Genomic DNA, 18194 nt, shown 5'->3' on the forward strand with positions numbered 1-18194 from the left:
AAGCTAATACACATTAGCATGCTTTGCTGCTTTATTAATTTTTTAAAAGAAATTGGTTCTTCCATGGCCCATTCTTTGGTAAAGAACCATGGAGAAACCAGTAGGGTACGGACTACAGAAGGGTCACTGGGTATAGAGACTAGCAGCAAAAACTATGTCACGACGGAGCATTGTGGCAGCTGCCTCCATCTTAGCACCTAGCACAGGTTCTCCCACCAGCCGGGCAGCCCCTCGCAATGAACGACACATCTCTGCCAGGCGCTGGATACATCTGACAATCAAACCTTCTGGGGTCCCTGATAGCCCTGCCAGCTCAGAGAAAGGCTACAAAAAAATGAAAAGGGTTAAAACTTCTGGCTCTCCCTGAGGTTCAGATAGTTAAACCAATTATTGCTTTGTTTCCCTATCCCTAAGGAACTCACCATGCCTCGTGCCCACTCATAGACAACTTCTACCAGCCCAAAGTGTAGTTCTCCCACAAACTCTTCCACAGTCTGGTTTAGGCCACAGGATACTTGAACTTCACCAATCCGCCGGGCCACATCCTTGACACGCTCTATGCCCTGAAAAGGTTGAAGAAAGGGTAGACCATATACCAGGCAAAGTCACGTTCTTAGGGAAAACAGAAAAAGCATCTATCATTTAAATAAGAGAAAACTCAGTCTGATAATAGAACTGTGTTAGAAAAATAGAGATGGATTTTACCAGGACAGTCTTCTTGGAGATGTGTGAAGCTTTTCTGAAATGAAGGAAAATGATGGTCCAGGATTCCCAGGGGAAATTCAGAGGCATATATGAAATGGAGGGGAGGTAGAAGTCGGGTGATGGTGAGTGGTGTGTCCCTCACCTGTTTAAGAGTGCTTGGCAATTGGTCTCCAGGATCTCCAGGACTTTGGCAGACAAGGCCAGATAGCAGAGCAGCAATCTCTTCTGGCCGAAGGGCACTCAGCGCATTGTCAAACATGAGCTCTGTCAGAAGCAGTTCATGACTACTCATGGCACATGCCACCCTTCCTGCCAGCTTCACGGTCCCTGCCCCATCCACATAGCCCAATGTCCTCAGGATCTGGGTGAGGAAGGAGATGACATTGAAAAAGGTGCATAGGACTCAGTTATCTGGCTATTCTAGCTTTCCTCTTGAACCCCGTAGCCTCAGCATTAGGCATCTAGTTCCTCCCTACCTCCACTCGCTGATGATACTCTGGCAGCAGGAGCAATGACTGGTCTGAAAGTAGAAACCGTAATCTTTCCATCTCCTTCTGGATCTGCACACGTTCCTGCAGTCTCAGGTACTAGAGAAAGAAGATGCAAGAGAAGGGAGTAACATTGGTGCCCTTTACCTTTTTCAGCTTAGGGGAAAGAGTCAAAGTACAAATTGTATCCCTCTCTCTTTTTATCACTCCATTACCACATATTGGCAAAAATTCCAGGTAAAGAAACACCTCCTCTGGGAATTCAGATAACGAATGGTCTCACCTGGGCTGGAAACCTGGGACTATGTACACACTGGGCACCTCGAATCAATTCTTCTAGCTTCCGAGCACGGAGCCCACCCTCAACTACTAACACCTCCTTCAGTTGTAAATCATTGACTGGATCCAGAGTGGGGGGTCCCGCTGGATGTGCCTGAGCCAATCGGAGCATCTCCTGAACAGCAGAGGTCACCAATGGAGAGGGAGGGTCCTTCCTGAGAGAAAAACAAAAAATGTTTTTTCTCTGAAATCTCCTTTGCTCAGAATAGGCAAACATTCATACACTATCACTACCCAATGGATTACCATCCTATAATAATTTCTTCCCAAGGTAGTAAAGTTTTTTCCCCAATTCATCAAACTATCCCTTCTCACCCAAAGCTACTAACTTGAATCTTGGCTGCTGCCTCTTGCTAAAATCTTCCAAAATTCGTTCCCCATTCACCCGTAGCATCTTTGTTGTGATAGCAATGATGTCACTTGGCTGAAGTTTTGCCACAGTATGATCACAAGGCCCTGTAGGACAGAATAGCAGAATCAAATTGCTGTCCTGGGGCCCAGGCATCTTGTTCCTGGGGATGGAACCCCATCTCTAACCCAAGTGTCTTCCCCACTTTCCACCCAGTTCTTACCTTCAGGGAGGAATAGCTTGTGACCCACTAAATCATCAGGATAGGGAACATCAAGGGATCTGGAACTGCCAGGCAGTGGCCCCTCAGGGGGCTGCTTCTCACAGAGAATCAAGGTTGTGAAAACTCGGTTTGTGGTATCTGAGGAGACCTGAGAGAGAGAAAAGCAACATTACTCGGGTCACATTTATCTTCCCCTAATCTCACCTAACCTGGACAAGAGATGCAACTTGATTCTAAATTAAATCAAATTCCCAAGGGGAAGCATGGTACTGAAAATGGATGAAGGACATGAATGAGAACCTGGAGGGATTTGAAAGTAGAAGTCACCCTCCCCAAATCAATGTAATTGAGTTTAAGTTAGAGAAAACAGAGGAAGGAATCTACCAATCTCCCAATCCAGGGATTCCAAGCCCACTTTCCCTTACCTGCAAGATCACTCCAAGTGCATTCCGATGCTCCTGATTCTTAACCACTACCACTCTTCCCACTGACAGAGATTTCAACCCATTCACTGATTCCATGATCCGTCGCTGGAAAAAAATGTCAGAGGAGGGACTGAGGAATAAAAAGGAGTGTTTTCTCATTGCCCTAGATCACTCCCCTGGTCAGTAAGCTGGTAGCAGCATTCTGTCTGTTCCTGTCCCTACCCTCCCCATTTCCCTATTTTCCCCATCACCTGGATTAGGCCCCGAGTCTCTGTCAGCTCTTCCCCCCAGCTGTAATACTCAGGAAGATCAGCAAGCTGCCCTGAGGTATCTGGTTCCTCTAGGTCCCCAAGTCTCTTTGTCAATTCTGCCAAAGTCTGCTCATGTGCCTGTAAGGGTTCGGAAGAGACAGGGACTAGGATGAAGCTTCAGGAAGCTTAAGATTCAGATTTATGATCACCAGGTACTGGAGTACTCCCAAATCCCAGGTGTGTTTTCCTTGAGGATCTGATCTAGTCCACCAACTCCTAGGTTGTTCTTCTAGGGATCCAGACATGTCCCCCAAACACCCACCAAAACATACAAATGTGCACACTCATGCATGCATATGCACCTTGCTGTCCTTTCTTGAAGGGAACTCAGAAAAGCTTCTCTTCATCATATCTTCCACTCTGAGGGCATCAACCCGAAGCAAGTTAAGAATCATTGTATATGTGAGGCGAAATTGGGACTGTAGCTGGGAAGGCTTTCCCTGGGGATCAGGGATAGGAATCAGAGAAGGAAGAAGGAAATGGAAAGAATTCTTCCATTCCCCTCTCCAAAATTAAAAATATTTTCCCTGATAATCTTAGTTGAATCCCTTCTCATTAAGAGGTAGAGATTCTAATTTCAGCTTTATTAACAGCTATGTACACGTAAATAAATTACTGCCTTCTTTGGGTCTCAATTTTTTCGTTAAGAACAGGGCTTCTTAAGTTTTTTTCCATTTGCAGCCTCTTTTCACTCAAGAAATTTTTGTGACCCCAGGCATATAGGCATATGAAACAGATATACAAATCAAACATATACTAATAATAAATCACAATTTCACAATCCCCATATTCAGTTATGGCAATCTATATGAAGTCACAAACCATAGTTTTAAGAAGCTGGGATCTGTGTAGGACTGGATGATTTAAAATCCCTTACAGCTCTGACAATTTATAATGGAAAAAACCAAAATTTTATAAGAAATGAAACAAAAATGGGAGAGAGGTCTCTGAGATGTTCACTTACAAAAGATGGGAGAGAAAAAAAAAAAAGATTAGAAGAGATACAAAGTTATAAGATTAGAGAGAACAAAGAATTAATGGTAATCACAGCATTGGAGCTGAGAGTCAAGGGAATCTCCCCACTCTAGAGTAACTCACCAACATCATCCTATGCAGATCAGCCATCTCAGGCACACGTCCCTTACAGAGTAGGATGACAGTGCCTGTAGGGTCCAGACCACGACGCCCTGCCCGCCCTGCCATCTGTACATATTCCCCAGGGAGCAAGTCACGGAAAGTTGCACCATCATGCTTGCGCATAGAATCAAACACCACAGTCCGTGCTGGCATGTTCACACCCATGGCAAAGGTTTCTGTAGCAAATAGGACCTGGGGCAAAGGATTAAGCAATTAGAAGCTCTCTCCTGGCCTTCAAAGATACCACATCTGACTTTCCTAAGTCTGGACACTTTCTCAGAGCTAAATATATCCCCTTCAACCCAAGTTCTTTCTATTATCCTACCTTGACCAAACCACGACTGAAGAGCATTTCCACAATCTCCTTGAGAATGGGCAATATACCGCTGTGGTGTACACCTAGACCCCGGCGAAGGAGTTCTGACATATGCAGTACCTTTGAGCAAAAATTTAGGTGTCACCATGGAGTCATAAAATACCCAAAGCCTAATATAGCTTTTATGTAGACCTCCAACCTTCCCTCCCTGCAGGCCTCAGATACCTGAGGTAGCTGGCGGTCGGAGCCTCGAAGTCGTGCAAGGCATCGCTGCAGGAAAAGGTGGATCTCACTCTTCTCAGAGCTGGTGGTAAGGTCAAGGGAGCTGAGACCTGACGCCTGCTCATCACAGCGGCCCCGGGAGAAGGTGAACACCACCACAGGGAGCTGGGCACGGCTCCGCAGGGAGGCCAAGAGGGACAGGTATATGCCTCGGTCCTGGCAAGAAAAGAAAAAAGGGCCAGAGTCTAGGACCAAAAAGAACTAGGTTTAGATTCTAAGGCTCCAACAGGTATTAAAAGGGGAAGAGCTGGCAACTAGATTAATGGGGTCCTTAGAAAAGAGGGGTTAGATAACAAGAAAAAAGCAGTTGGAAAGAAAGAAGTAGTGTTAAGCAATGAATCCGTTTCTGTAGATCCCATCTCAGAACTCACCTGTCCAGGCCCACCTTGGTGCATTGGCTGCTTTGCCCCAAAGGTCTGTGCATGTTTGCTAGTCCTTTCTTTCTTGGCCTCCACAGCTGCATAGTATCTAAGACAGACAGAGAAGTAGATAAAGTCCCAGGTGTTCAGGCCTTCCCAGCCATGGCTTACTCCTTGCTTCCTTCTCCCCAATTCACCCCTTAGTGTGAAAAACTCCTCGTGAATCCAGAAGCAGAAAAAGCTCTCCTTGGGTTTTTGGACTATTCCCAGTGAATAGAAAATGTTCCAAGGGAACTGGTCGGGCAGCTGTGCTGATCACATAGAGATGCCGACGCTTCAGCCTCCTGTGGGAGAGGGACAAAGATCAGAGATCATTACATTGTGGAACTGCCCTTCCATCTCACTGTCCAACTTTTAATCCTATCTCTGGCTGTGACTATTTCTATGCTTTTATCCAAGGACTTCTAGAAAATGCCTTGGGAAAAACTTCCTGAAGGGGAGAATGTAGTGACATCTTGTAATGTATTCAACTCTATGGGCCTCAATATTTGCATCTGTAAGATAAAGGAATTGGACTAGGTGGCTTCTGTGGTCCTCTCTAACTCTAAAATTATAACGCTATGACTTTTTCACCATTATCCCATCACTCACTCTCCTTGCCTCCAAAATCACATCCTTTTTCCATTCTTTTCCCCAAAGAATCTACATTGGACAAAGGAGCAGGACCAAGGAATAGTTACCATATGAGAATTCCATATGCCTAAACAAGTTTATTGAAAATCTTTGATCAAGAAGGATAGCTAAAGGAAAATATCAGCATCACTACCACCACCCACTCCCTAGAGTTATACTGCTCTCCTAACTATTAGTGTCAGCCTATCCTCTCCAAAGATATGGAATAAAAGAACTGCCTCTTCCCCAGAACATACCACATAAAACTCAAATTTTGTGTTCGTCTCTGATCCTTACCCAATCCAATCTGCAAATTCAAGGGCATTGGGCACAGTAGCACTGAGGAGAATGATGGAAACATGATCAGGAAGCATGATGAGGACTTCTTCCCACACTACTCCTCTCTAGTCACAGCAAGATCAAGGACGCAGAAATATCACAAACAAGTATAAAGATAGATACATACATGCTAACATTCACTACCCAATCTGGCCATGATTCCTGTTCCCCCTGTGACCTTCCCTTTTATCCTCAAAGGAAAGCTATGTGATAAGTGCCTTTCTGGTGATAAAGTTGGGAGTGGAAGTGAAGATGTGTACAAACAGGGAAAGATTGAAAGGTCCAAAGGTCAGTTACTAATGCTAATGCTAATGAGCTGCATTCTCCTCACCTCAGCATCATTGATGTAATGGACCTCATCAAATATCACCCATTCAAGGTCTCGAATCACATCTGAACCACTATACAGCATGGAGCTAGGTGAAAAGGATGGGAAGGAATACAAACAGATTTAAACATACTTGGAACTTCCTTCTCTCAACTAATAACTTATCACCCTTGTGATTCCTACTTTAAATTTTAATTTTAAATCCTTCCCCCTTAGATCCCAGACAGTGTACACAATTGACCACAGACTTCAAGATGGACCCTCAATCCCAAGACATTAGTCTACTCACCGAAGGATCTCTGTGGTCATAATGAGGCAGGAAGCTTCAGGATGTAGCTGGACATCCCCTGTGAGGAGTCCCACATCACCAAAGGTGTTTCGGAAATCTCTAAATTTCTGATTACTCAGGGCCTTGATAGGTGATGTATAGATGGTACTGGAGAAGGAGGAGGAATCCTGAACTTTCACTCCTGAGCTCAGACCTACTTTCCTCTTCCTCCTCCAGGTCCATCCCACACATTCTACCAAACTCGCTCCACCATTCGCCCCTTCAGAATGCCCTTCTAAAATAACTCTGGTAATTTCTAAACCATTTTAATCTGTCCTCATTGCCTCTCTTTTCTTGTCTCTTTCTTTCTCTCCTGTTCCTCTCCATGTCATCATTTTCTCCCACAGGCTTCCCTCAACTCCTCCTTGTGTCCTAGGCATTGAGTTAGAAGAGGGCTGGACTGGTATGGACAAGTTAAGGATAAAATCAGGATTACCCTTTTCCCACCCCCATACCGGGTCATATGTTTCTGGGCAAGGGCAATGGCATATTCAGCCACAACAGTCTTTCCTGCAGATGTGTGAGCAGCAACAAATACAGAGTCATGTCTCTCCAGGTGCAGAATAGCCTGTTTCTGAAATACATCTGGTTCAAACGGCCACTGTGAGAAGGACAGATACAGGGTAGAGATAGTGTGAGAATGATCCAGTGGATAAGGAAGGAAAGAGGTAGAAATCGTCTTTAATAAAATGATACAAAATAAAACAAAATGACTCATAACTTTATAATCATTCCAGAGAGAATAAGTAGAGAAAAGAAGGGGAAAATAGCTACAAATATTGAGGTAAATCTGGAGGTAGGTCTCCTTACCCCAACTTTATCCCTAGTATGGCCCCTCCCTATCACACACTATTTCCTTTGTGAGAAAGAAAGAATGTCCCAGGGGAGGTACATAAGGGTTACAGCATCCTGAGCCAGGAAGGCTGAGGTGAGTGGTGGTTCTTATGTTATCTGTATACCTCTCGTAGTCTGGAATAGGGCAAGTCACGAATCTTACCTATCAGGAAGGGACTGGAATGAGATAAGCAGAGAATATGGATCATGGCACTGTAGAGAGGGGAGTAGAAAAGATGAGATTCATGACCTGGAAGGCAGGTTGGGGGATAATCCGGTAGAAATCTCCCACAGGTGAAGTAATATCCACAGGAATAGCCCACTGTTCCAAGACTGGGGGCTTTGGAGGTTCTGGAGGTGACAAGGGGGCTGATGCATCCTAGAGATTAAGGGAAAAAGAATCAGACTGTACTGGATCTCCATCCCATCCCACCTACTGCTCAGACCCCAGCAGAACATACCAAGTTATCCATCTATCTATAAGCTATCTACCTTTAGGACTAAATCCTCCAGGCTACTAGCATGAACCAGTGGGGGCTCAGAAGTGGAGGCTGTAACACTGTCCCCTCCAGGACCCCCCAATCTTCCTGAAGTCTCTTCTTCCTCTTCCTCCCCTCCACCAAGTTCCAGGGGTTCGAGAAGATGGCTAAGACTGAGAAGGCCAGAAGCAGGGGTTGAGTTATCTGGCAAGATGCAGAGGCAAGAGAAATAGAGGTACAGTCAGTATTTCCTTTTCTGTTTCTTCTAACATCTTTTCTTCTCCCTTCTATCCCACCAGAGAAAATTCTTACTCTTTGGAGTGAAGCCTACACCTTTCTTGAAGCCTGGGGGAATGGTAAGGAGATCTGAAAAATGACAGTAGAATGTGACTGTAGTAAGAGGCCACATCCTCCTCCCATCTCCAATCTTTAATCAGAATTCAATCTGTTCTTTTAGTCCCCCCTTCACCTTTCTCAAAGTCAATCTCTTCCTCAGAGTCCCCACAAATGCTCAGATCTGCTATGGTAGGTTCATCCATCCCACCTGGGAAGAAGGGAAACAGAAAAAAAATGAGTTAGTATATATGAAATAGCTGCCTCCTAGCTTCCTTAGGACACAGGAGCCTTCTCTTCACTCTGTTCCCCATTCTCTCTCCTCAAATATCACCTGGCCAAAATGGATAGTGTGTTGGGTTGCCCCATAAAGCCTGGGATGAGGGTCCTGGGGGCCGGCGTAGAGACAGGGAAGTTGTGGCCGAAAGGTTTGTGTCCTCCAGCAGGACCTGAAAGAGAATACAGTGATATAATGAAGCTAAATCCATCTCTTATTCTCTGTCTTATGTCTCTGGAGATGCCCTTCACCTCTCTGTAGCCCAGGACTCTGCCGGTGGTTGGGTGTCTTTGAGCCTGCAGATCTGATGGGACAGGTGCTCCTGGCAGCCCCAGGAGAGACCAGGGATCTGTCTTTCTCTGCCATTTCCTTAAGAGACCATAAGAAACAAATCAGTCTTCCCACTACCATCATGCCTCACTCCCATCTTAGCCCCTCCTTTTCTCAAGAACAAAAGTTCCTTCTCACCAGGCCACACGTTCCACACCATGCAGGGGCAGCCATTCAGGGGATGACAGAAACAATTGCTCAGTCTCTCCTTGCAGTTCTGGGGCACAGGGTGGTAGCCCATGAGAGAGCTGGGAAAATGAAAGAAAGACAAACACAGAATGGGAAACACAGAGTGAAAGGTAGAGAATAAATTGCTCAGGAGAGAAAGAAGACAGATTAAGGTTCCTTATTAAATGAAGACAGGTCAAGGAGATACAGGAGTCAGAGTTAAGAATAAGTCAAAGGAAAGGCATACATTCAGCTATGTGTCTAACACTGTGATAAGCACTAAAGGGAATGTAGAAAAATAAAAGATATATTTGTAAAGACAGTGCCTGGCACATAGTTGGTGTCATATAAATGCTTATTTCCTTTCCCTCCCCAGCCTTCCCTTCAAAATCCCTCAATTCAGACAGTGAAGTTAGAAACTCCTCAAATCTTTTCAATTATAAAAATGTTTTTATCTACACACTTCAGTGCTAGAGGAAATTGAAAGATTAAATAAAATGGTCCTGACAACCAAAGGCTTCGAGGAATCTGCAATCCACCAGAACAAGATCCTCAAATCCCACTTCCAGTATCAAATGGCACTCAAAATCATACTGAATTGAATTAAATTTTTCCAGCCTTTTTTTTGCTGAGGCAGTTGGGGTTCAGTGACTCGTCCAGGGCCACACAGCGAGGACGTGTTAAGTGTCTGAGGCCGGATTTGAACTCGGCGCCCTCCCGCCTTGAGGGCTGCCCCACCTCGCGGCCCCCCTTCCCTCACATCTTTCAGCAACACAGGCTGCTCTCTTCATCCTCCTCCAAATCAGGGCATTTGGGAGTCGATGAATAACAGCTGAAAAGAATTCCTGTCCTTGTGAATATATTATTAAAAACGACAGTGGCACATTTCCATATTCATTTTCTCATCTTAACCCTGCACACTCTTCCCTCCCCCATGAAATCGGGAAAAAGATGATTGACCTCATTTTACAGAGAAGGGAGCTGCGGCGCAAGAAGAGCGCGGGCAAGGCTCTCTGCCCCCTCCCCAACGCTCCACGAAAGAGCTCGAGCCCGGGTTCCACGGGGAGTGACAGCAGGGAAGGGGGAGGCGGGGCCTGCCGGCTGCAAGCCCGGGGATCTCTCCCTGACGCTAAATCATAAATTACTGCGGGAAACACCGCTTTACTCCGGATCCGGGTGAGTGGAAGCCCTCGGGGGTTCGGGGCTCACTCACGGTGCCCGCCGGCGAATCCGAGACCTGAGGCTGGCTCAAAAGCTCCCAGCGCCCAGTGCATCCGAGCTCCAGCGCACACAAAGGCAAATCCAGGGGCCCCCGAGGGGGCAGTACTGAGAAACAAGGAGACTGGTAAGGATTGAGGGCAAAGATGCAGGCTTAGGGCAAAGGGCAAAGGGCAAAGGTCACACTCGCTCCCGGCCCCTCTTCTGACCCATCTCTTACCCAGACGCTCCGTCTCCAGCATAACGCAGCTTCCCACAGTCTTCGCGAAGCCGGAAGTGCTTAGAAGACCGAAGCTCTGGAAGTCCCGCCCCTGGCATGGCGGAAGTTGCCGCGTCCTGCGTGATTGACGTCATAAGAGAGAAGGGCGGAAATGGCTTCAGGCCGAGAAACAAAACAGGTAGTGGGGAAGAGTGTAGAAAAGAAATAGTGCCGGAAATGGCGCAAGGCCTAAAGGGAAGTGCCTTCCCCTCCGGCCGCCTAGGTTACAGAGCCTACCAGTTCCAGATCCCTCCCCTAAACGTCATCACTCTGCGCCCGTCTGGCCTTCCCGAGAGGGCAGAGGGAATTGCTGCGGTGGACCGTGTAAAGGAGATATCGTCTCCCTTTTCTGGTGAGAACCCTCCCTCTCTCCATCTCTTCGGCCTACGGCTCTTTATGTCTTCCTTTCTCGTTGCTATGGTGACATGGCGGGAATTCCAGCTCGAACCCCGGACGTTCGGAAACCCCTGTTGTTGCTATGATCACCACCTTCGAGTGGCCCGAGTTCGAGCACTGTTGCCATAGTAACGATGTACGTGAGGGTTGGGGATATTCCAGGAGAGAGCATTTGTATATTGTTTCACCCAGTAAACTCACGCCTCTTGAGGGCAAGGAAAAGGTTTTGCCATTCGTCGTACTCCCGGCGTTTAGCACAGTTCCTGGCTCATAGTAAGCTCTTAATAAGTTGATTTGACTTGAGAATTGCCTACCAAGTAGGAATAGGGGGAGGAAGATGGAGGAAAAAAAGAGATTTTGTTAAATCTCTAGGGAAACACCATGTCGCTTCCATTCTAACCGAAGAGCATCCCCCTCCGGAATGATTTTGTGCTGGAATTCAACCATAACTTGGGTCCTGGTCCTGGCTTTGCCACCTCAAACAAGCCACTTCCCTTTCGAGAAGCTGTTTCATCACATCTAGAGTAGATGAGAGTCAGAGCAGGTGGCCTTCCAAGTTCTTTGTCTGGGGAGTCTATGACTTGGCCGTCCCGGGGTTCTCTCCTTTGGGGTCCAGGGATGGCACTCATGAAAGCCACTGAGAGGGCAGAGCAGGCCATGGTTAATGGATATGTCTCAGACACCATAGGCCCTAAGGTTATGTGGGATGGATAGATAAAAGATACCTCCCTTGGATACGTTGTTTTGCTTTCCAGTTGCGTCTCTGGAGAGCCAGACCTGGCTCAGATCTGGGAGCTGACATGTTGGTGCTGCCCCCAGGACTGAGTGAGGAGGAAGAAACACTGCAGAAGAAATTCAGCAAACTCAAAAAAAAGGTAAGCAAACGAGCAGAGTGAACGGAAGAAAAACATAGGCTTGTATCCCAAACCCTTTTCTTGGACTCATTACTTTAAGAATAACCATCTTCCCATCTATGTAGCACTACCGTTAAATTTGGTACCGCTTGATAAGCAACACCCTTGGTATATGTATGGCTTGTGAGCCCAATATCACCTTATGTCACCTTGCCCAACCACAAGACATCGTGATTTTAGTAGTTCTTATAAGTAATTACTTTAAGTGAAATTTATGAGAAATTCTCCAAACAAGAGATCATAAGATCTTAGAGTGGCAAAAAGCCTTCATTAACTCCTTTTTCTTTTTTATTTCCCTATCCTCTCTAGAAAAAAGCATTATTGGCTCTTAAGAAGCAAAGTAATAGTAGCACAGCCAGCCAGGGGGGCATCAAACGTTGTGAGTAATGGGTTAAGTGCTGTTATTACAAGGGGTGAGAGAAGTGGAGGAGGGGAGGTGCATTTTGGTTGGAATTCCAGCAGTATACTGGAAAAAAGAATTGGGACCTAAAAGGACTTCTCCCACAGGTTAGGCAGGATTATTATTTCCACTTAATGCTTTCTGTGTTTTTCCTTGATTAGCTCTATCAGAGCAACCCGTGGTAGACACAGCCACAGCAACAGAGCAGGCTAAACAGCTGGTAAAATCAGGAGCCATTAGTGCCATTAAAGCTGAAACCAAAAATTCTGGCTTCAAACGATCACGGACTCTGGAGGGGAAATTGAAGGTAAGTGGAATCAAAGAAAGAATTGGGGTGAGTCCAGTCTTAATTTACCATGCTGAGGGCCATTAGAATGGGGATGGTATCTCATTCATTTTTATATTTTCTTAAAGGACTAGAACAGCTCTGTCTATCTAGTAAATACCCAGTAAGCATTTGAAGTAGGAAAAGGAGGGCTTTCTTGAGAATGGAAGAAAACAATTTTAGGATAGAAACCTTTAAGAGATTCACTTTCTATGGGCCCCCGTTTCTTCATAAGAAAGTCAAACCAGATGATTTTTTTTTTAAGGTCCCCTCTAATTTAAAATTATTTTCTATCAAAGATATTATATTCATGGAACTACACCTGAGAAGTGGTACAAGCCAAATTCAAAATATCCTCAAGAATGGTTTGGGTAATTTCATTAATCAAAAAGCATTAAATGCTTACTGAGTACCAGGCTCAGTGCTAGGTACTGGGTTACAAAAACAGAAATGCCTTTACATTGGGGGGGAAATAGTATGTACATATTATAAGTATTATAAAATAAGCATAGAGTAATTTGGAGCAGAGGGAGACTGACAGCTTGAGTGGATCAAAAAAGGTTTCATGTAAAAAGGTGGTCCTTGACCTGAGCTTTGAAATAAACAAGGAATTCTTAGATAAGTTAAGGAGGAAGTTAGGGGATGATACCAATACATAGGAAATAGCTAGTGAAAAAAAGCACCACGATGGGGGATGATGTATCATATTTGAGTAAAAGCAAAGTAGCTAGTCTGGGTTGCCCTCCTAATGCAGGAATCAGAATGATATATAATGATGATGGAAAGCTATGTTGGGGTCTGGTTATAAAAGATTTTAAATGCCAAATGCAGGATTTTATATTTAGTCCTAAAAGCAGTAGGGAACCATTGTCCAATGGCTAATTTATTGAAATGGAAAATGACATAGTCATGCCTCCATTTTAGGAAATCGCTCTAATATGGATAAATTGGAGAAGGGAAAGACTTCAGAAAGAAAGATTAAGAGGTTATTGCAGTAATTTAGGCAATAGGTGATGACAGCTTAAAAAACTAGGACTATAGTCATGTGAGTAAAAAGGAAACTACCCAAAACATTTTGTTCATGTATAGACAAGACTTAGTATTTGTGGAGTAGGAAATCAAAGATAATGCTACACTTTGTGAACTTTTGTGAAAAGTATTGGTGACTTCAGTAGAGATGAGAAAGTTTAGAGGATGGTTTTGGGGAAAAAATATATAAGTTCTGTTTTGGATTTGTTGTATGTTATATACCTAAAGGACATATAGTTCAAAATTTCCAATAAGTAATTGATTTAAGATTGGAGGAATAAATATGTTGAATATAGTTCTTGAAATTATCAATGTAGAGATGATTATTAAGTCAATTGGGAGCTAAAAAACTCATCAAATGAGTAGGAGGAATAAGAGAAGAGAACACAGGACATTACCTTGGAGTATACCCAAAGTTAAAGGACATGATAAACGATAATAAATTAGTAAAGAAGACTGAGAAATAATGGTAATAATGGTAGAAGCAAAACTAAGACAATATTATTCAGAGCATATTAATGAATGATTAGTCAATTGTAGGATATCTGAGGAAGTTAGAAATGTATATGGGCGTTTCTCTTGAGCACATGCCATCTTTTGGGAGGAACTAAAAGAAATGGGGAATCATCAGTTTTTTGTTGTTGTTTTTTTTTAAGAGGCAGGAAAACTTTGGCCAATTGGATAGGGCATTCTAATTCCACTTTGTTATCCTTAGGATCCAGAGAAGGGCCTAGCCCCTACTTTTCAACCATTTCAGCGAAGCATCTCAGCTGATGATGATTTGCAGGAGGTAATGTGGAAATTACAAGATTTCTAGTGCTTAAAAAGCATTTGGAGGCAAGGTGGGGGAAAATGGAAGAAAGGGGGGCATAGGGAGATAAGGGATAGTTGTAGTGGGAATATATTGGGCAAAGTGAGAGGAGAAAGAAAAATGAATGAGGCAACAGGGTATTAACCTGACTATTCTTCATGTTATTCTTTGTTTTCTTTCATCTAGTCATCCAGACGTCCCCAGAGGAAATCTCTATACGAGAGGTTAGAGATGGAATAGGGTTCCTGGAGCCATGCTTGGACTAGAAGGAACCAGGATTTGAAAGGGGAGGATACACATACCTCTGAGGGAGGGAATGGGGTAGAGGGACCTTATAATATTTTTGTATTTTTACAGCTTTGTGTCATCCAGTGATCGACTTCGGGAGCTAGGACCAGATGGGGAAGAATCAGAAGGTCCAGGGAGTGGAGATGGTCCTCCCCGAAGCTTTGATTGGGGTTATGAGGAAAGAAGTGGTCCCCCCTCTTCTGTCTCCCCACCCCGAAGCCGAAGTCGAGATTGCAGCCATGAGAGGAACCGGGATCGGGATAGGGATAGAGACCGGGATCGAGATCGAGACAGAGAACGGGATCGGGACAAGGATCGGGACCGGGACAGAGAACGTGATCGAGACCGGGACAGGGACCGAGACCGGGACAGAGACCGGGACAGGGACAAGGACCGAGACCGTGATCGAGAGGGCCCTTTCCGAAGTAAATGACATGAATTTAGGGAATAAGAAGTTTTGAGAATATTTGAGTGGGGTCTACAATGACCTTTCCAGTTAGAGATTAATTGGATTGTAATCCCTGATCCTAAGCATGATCTCTGGCCTTACAGGGTCTGATTCATTTCCTGAGTACCGAGGTCCACGTAAGGGAAACACGTTGTATGTATCTGGAACAGATATGACACCCACCCTCCTTCGTGAAGCCTTCTCACCCTTTGGGAACATCATTGACCTCTCCATGGATCCACCCCGAAAGTAAGGAGGGTTTGGAAGAGGAAGGTAAAAGAGAGGCTCAGTAAGCCATTTTTGGTCCTAGAAAAAAATATAAGGGAATGAAAATTTTCATGGGCCAAAGAAGAGACAGAAGATTGGAAGGGTGTAGGGAGGGAAAACTTATATTGGGCCTGGTAGAAGAAATAGGGGGAGGAAGTGGCCAAAAAAGATGTGGGCCCTAGGAATGATGCTGTTTTCCATCCTCACCCAGCTGTGCCTTTGTCACGTATGAGAAGATGGAATCAGCGGATCAGGCAATAGCCGAGGTCAGAATTCTTAAATAGATTCCCTTTGTCCCTTCTCCTCCTCCTGTTATTTCCCCCATAAAATATTGGGCGTGGGAGAGTGTAAATTGTGAGTACCGTCCCAATATCATAGTTCTTCCTCATTCTCAATCTTAATTCCCCATATTTTGTACATAGAATGTATCTGATGCAAGTAGATCCTCTCTGATTTGTTCTTAACTTTCTACCACTACTGGTCTCTCCACTCACAGCTCAATGGGACCAAGGTAGAATCTGTGCAACTCAAGGTTAGCATCGCTCGTAAGCAACCTATGCTAGATGCTGCCACCGGCAATTCTGTCTGGGGCTCCCTTGGTAAGAATACATTTCCAGCTCAACTCCACAGTAATCCACCACTTGATCTTGCTTTTCTGCATAACTGTAGACTCACTAGAATGAGATAAAGGCCAGGACAAATTTGGTAGTCATGGAGATGGGAAGGAAAAAAGATGAACTCAAGATTTTTGGAAAAAATTAACAAAATTGAGTTGGACATAGAAGTGTGAAAGAGGGGGGGGGAGGGGGGTCAGAGAAGGAGGTGTCTATTCATAGGGAAAATTCTAGCCTAAATAACTTGGAAAAATAAGAAAGTTGGGTTTAGGGGGCTATTTAGTTGGAGAAGTAGATGTTACATTTTAGATAATGTTGAATTTTGAAGTAATAGCAGGACTTTCAGATGTAAATGCCCTCCATGTATATAGGAGCCTGGCTCTCAGATGTTAAGGATGTGGATGAAAGTTACATAGGAAATAATTGAAGTTATGAGAGATCAATTCATCAGTAAAGCTGTAAAGAAGAGCAAAAAATCAGGAACTGAGCCTTGAGGATTATCTAGTCATTTTCCCCCTTCATTTCCTCCCAAAATGTAGGAGAGGAAGGGGAATAGAAAAGAGAGAGATAGCCAGGGTAATGCCATGTCATGAAAGTCAAGTTTCAGGAAGTTGGGAAAGGGAGAGTATAATCTAGAGTGTCACTTTGCCCCAGAAAGTGAAAACTAGGAAAAGGCCAGTTTAGTAACTGTCCTAGTTTATAGGATATCATAAAATCATAGTCATAGGATTTAGAGATCATCAAGGCCAACATCCTCATTTTACAGATGGGGAAAATGAGGTTCTAAGAGGTCAAATGATTTGCCCCAAATTACATAGCAGAACCAACATTATCTCACTCCTAATCTAGTACTCTTCATGCATTTGTTGGTGAACTTGAGGGAGCAATTTTCATGAACTGGTGAGTAGAAGTCAGCTGTCATAGGGAAGAGAATGAATAGTAAGGAAGTGTCAGTACTTAGTTAGAAACCAATCAATTGAAAGACTTAGCATTGAAAAGGAAAGGAACAAGATATTAACTAAAGAATTAAGCCAGCATCAAAGGGCCTGGAGGTTTGTTTTTTGTTTTGTGTTTTCAGAATGGTGAATAAGCATATTTGAAAGTGGAGGAAGAATTAAAGAGATTGGAAGGAGGCTATATAAGAATGCAGTTTCCCAGGAGTTGGGAAGAACTGTTATCTTTAGGGCACTGCCTGAGAGGAAGTAACTTTAGGAGAAGGGATTTTTCTTCCTCTGTATTCTAAAGGAAGGAAGTGGGGTACATAAAAGTAAAGATAGTATGTCAAATTGTTCTCAGAATGTGTTTAGGAAAGGTTAAGAGCTTTAAGAATATTTTGAAATAAACTCACTTTCTTTAATGTATTACCTTGGAAGAGATTTGTTTATATTGCTGCTGCATCTGTCCCTATCACTTTAAGATGAATAAATTAATCAGTTTCCCAACTTTATAGCTAGATAATAGGATATTTTCATGGTGAGGGAGAGAGGAAAGAAAAAGGGGGATATCAAACAAATTTATCAAAGGTAAGAAGGAAAATTCATCAATGTCATTGACAAAAGAATGCAACTTCCTTTCAGAATTTTAATAACCCTATTGTTGTACTGATAGAAGTTAAATGTTAACACTGTCTTTACTTTCTAAAATCATTGTAGACACAAATTGCTTTTACAATATAATTCAAAATAGCAGTTTTTTCCACTTTCTTTTTTCCTTCACTTAAGTTTCAAGAGCTTCACTCAGAACTTGAGGCTTCTAGAACCTGAGTTAGCCACTCATGGGCTTGAGAATAGCAGGAAGGCAGTCCAGAGTAGATTAATGTAGAGGGTCTTACATTCTCAGAAGTCTGTGTGAAGTTGCAGATTCCAAAGAGGAAAAAAAGAACTGAAGACCAACTTTGCTTCAAACTAAGGATGAGCTCTGACTAGGTTTGTTTTTTGGGTTGTTGTTTTTTTTTTTTAATTAATATTTTTGACATATTCTCTTCTTTCTCTCTAGCTGTACAAAGCAGCCCTAAGGGTTGTCATCGGGACAAGAGGACCCAGATTGTCTACAATGATGATGTCTATAAAGAAAACCTTGTGGATGGGTTCTAGGCAGCTGAAAGAATGGGGGAAGAAATCCCTCCTTCCCTTTTTCCCCTCCTCCCCTCCAGGCTTTAGTAAAAACCCACTGAAGTGGATATTCAGTTAACCTCCTTAGTTTC

The 18194-nt window shown here is 43.9% G+C and overlaps 2 protein-coding genes across 7 annotated transcripts; one reads left to right on the top strand and one right to left on the bottom strand.

Moving 5' to 3' along the window:
• Positions 1–4: 4 nt before the first annotated feature.
• SKIV2L (Ski2 like RNA helicase) lies at positions 5–10806 on the bottom strand. 2 transcript variants are annotated; one of them, XM_003768913.4, is made up of 28 exons: positions 10461–10566; positions 10236–10348; positions 8993–9102; positions 8776–8893; positions 8582–8696; positions 8384–8458; positions 8227–8280; positions 7928–8118; positions 7686–7814; positions 7057–7202; positions 6563–6709; positions 6277–6361; positions 5904–6010; positions 5132–5278; positions 4947–5043; positions 4519–4731; positions 4303–4413; positions 3939–4169; positions 3143–3280; positions 2781–2918; positions 2530–2634; positions 2105–2252; positions 1862–1988; positions 1477–1687; positions 1182–1292; positions 848–1066; positions 423–563; positions 5–324 (listed from the first exon to the last, which is right to left on the bottom strand). In XM_003768913.4, the coding sequence occupies exons 1-28, from the start codon at positions 10480–10482 to the stop codon at positions 124–126; spliced, it is 3750 nt and encodes a 1249-aa protein (XP_003768961.1). In that variant the 5' UTR covers positions 10483–10566; the 3' UTR covers positions 5–123. The 2 variants fall into 2 exon arrangements, with proteins under 2 accessions (XP_003768961.1, XP_031821005.1); XM_031965145.1 differs by lacking the exons at positions 5–324; positions 423–563; positions 848–1066; positions 1182–1292 and adding an exon at positions 10737–10806 and having other exon boundaries at positions 1545–1687; positions 1848–1988; positions 10461–10576.
• NELFE (negative elongation factor complex member E) lies at positions 10760–18181 on the top strand. Of its 5 annotated transcripts, none has more exons than XM_023502877.2 (12): positions 10775–10851; positions 11268–11439; positions 11651–11770; positions 12119–12188; positions 12371–12516; positions 14279–14353; positions 14561–14598; positions 14732–15087; positions 15215–15359; positions 15589–15643; positions 15874–15976; positions 17987–18181. In XM_023502877.2, exons 3-12 carry the CDS (start codon positions 11696–11698, stop codon positions 18082–18084), a joined length of 1161 nt encoding a protein of 386 aa, XP_023358645.1. In that variant the 5' UTR covers positions 10775–10851; positions 11268–11439; positions 11651–11695; the 3' UTR covers positions 18085–18181. The 5 variants fall into 5 exon arrangements, with proteins under 5 accessions (XP_023358644.1, XP_023358645.1, XP_003768960.2 ...); XM_031965149.1 differs by lacking the exon at positions 10775–10851 and adding an exon at positions 11061–11168; XM_023502876.2 differs by lacking the exon at positions 11268–11439 and having other exon boundaries at positions 10760–10851.
• The last annotated feature ends 13 nt before the right edge of the window (positions 18182–18194 follow it).

Source organism: Sarcophilus harrisii, chromosome 4 (genome assembly GCF_902635505.1).
Source record: "Sarcophilus harrisii chromosome 4, mSarHar1.11, whole genome shotgun sequence".
NCBI classification, from domain to species: Eukaryota; Metazoa; Chordata; class Mammalia; order Dasyuromorphia; family Dasyuridae; genus Sarcophilus; species Sarcophilus harrisii.

Bases quoted from the DNA above. Each gene is read 5' to 3' on its own strand.
- SKIV2L (XM_003768913.4), bottom strand. From the start codon at position 10,482: ATGCTGGAGACGGAGCGTCTGG. The intron at 3,281-3,938 runs GTGAGTTACTCT...CCTGATCCCCAG, and splicing joins ATCTGCATAGGATGATGTTG to GGAAAGCCTTCCCAGCTACA. The intron at 325-422 runs GTGAGTTCCTTA...ATTTTTTTGTAG, and splicing joins ATGAGTGGGCACGAGGCATG to CCTTTCTCTGAGCTGGCAGG.
- NELFE (XM_003768912.3), top strand. From the start codon at position 10,978: ATGATCACCACCTTCGAGTGGCCCGAGTTCGAGCACTGTTGCCATAGT. The intron at 11,032-11,650 runs GTACGTGAGGGT...TTTGCTTTCCAG, and splicing joins ACTGTTGCCATAGTAACGAT to TTGCGTCTCTGGAGAGCCAG. The intron at 15,644-15,873 runs GTCAGAATTCTT...CTCCACTCACAG, and splicing joins CGGATCAGGCAATAGCCGAG to CTCAATGGGACCAAGGTAGA.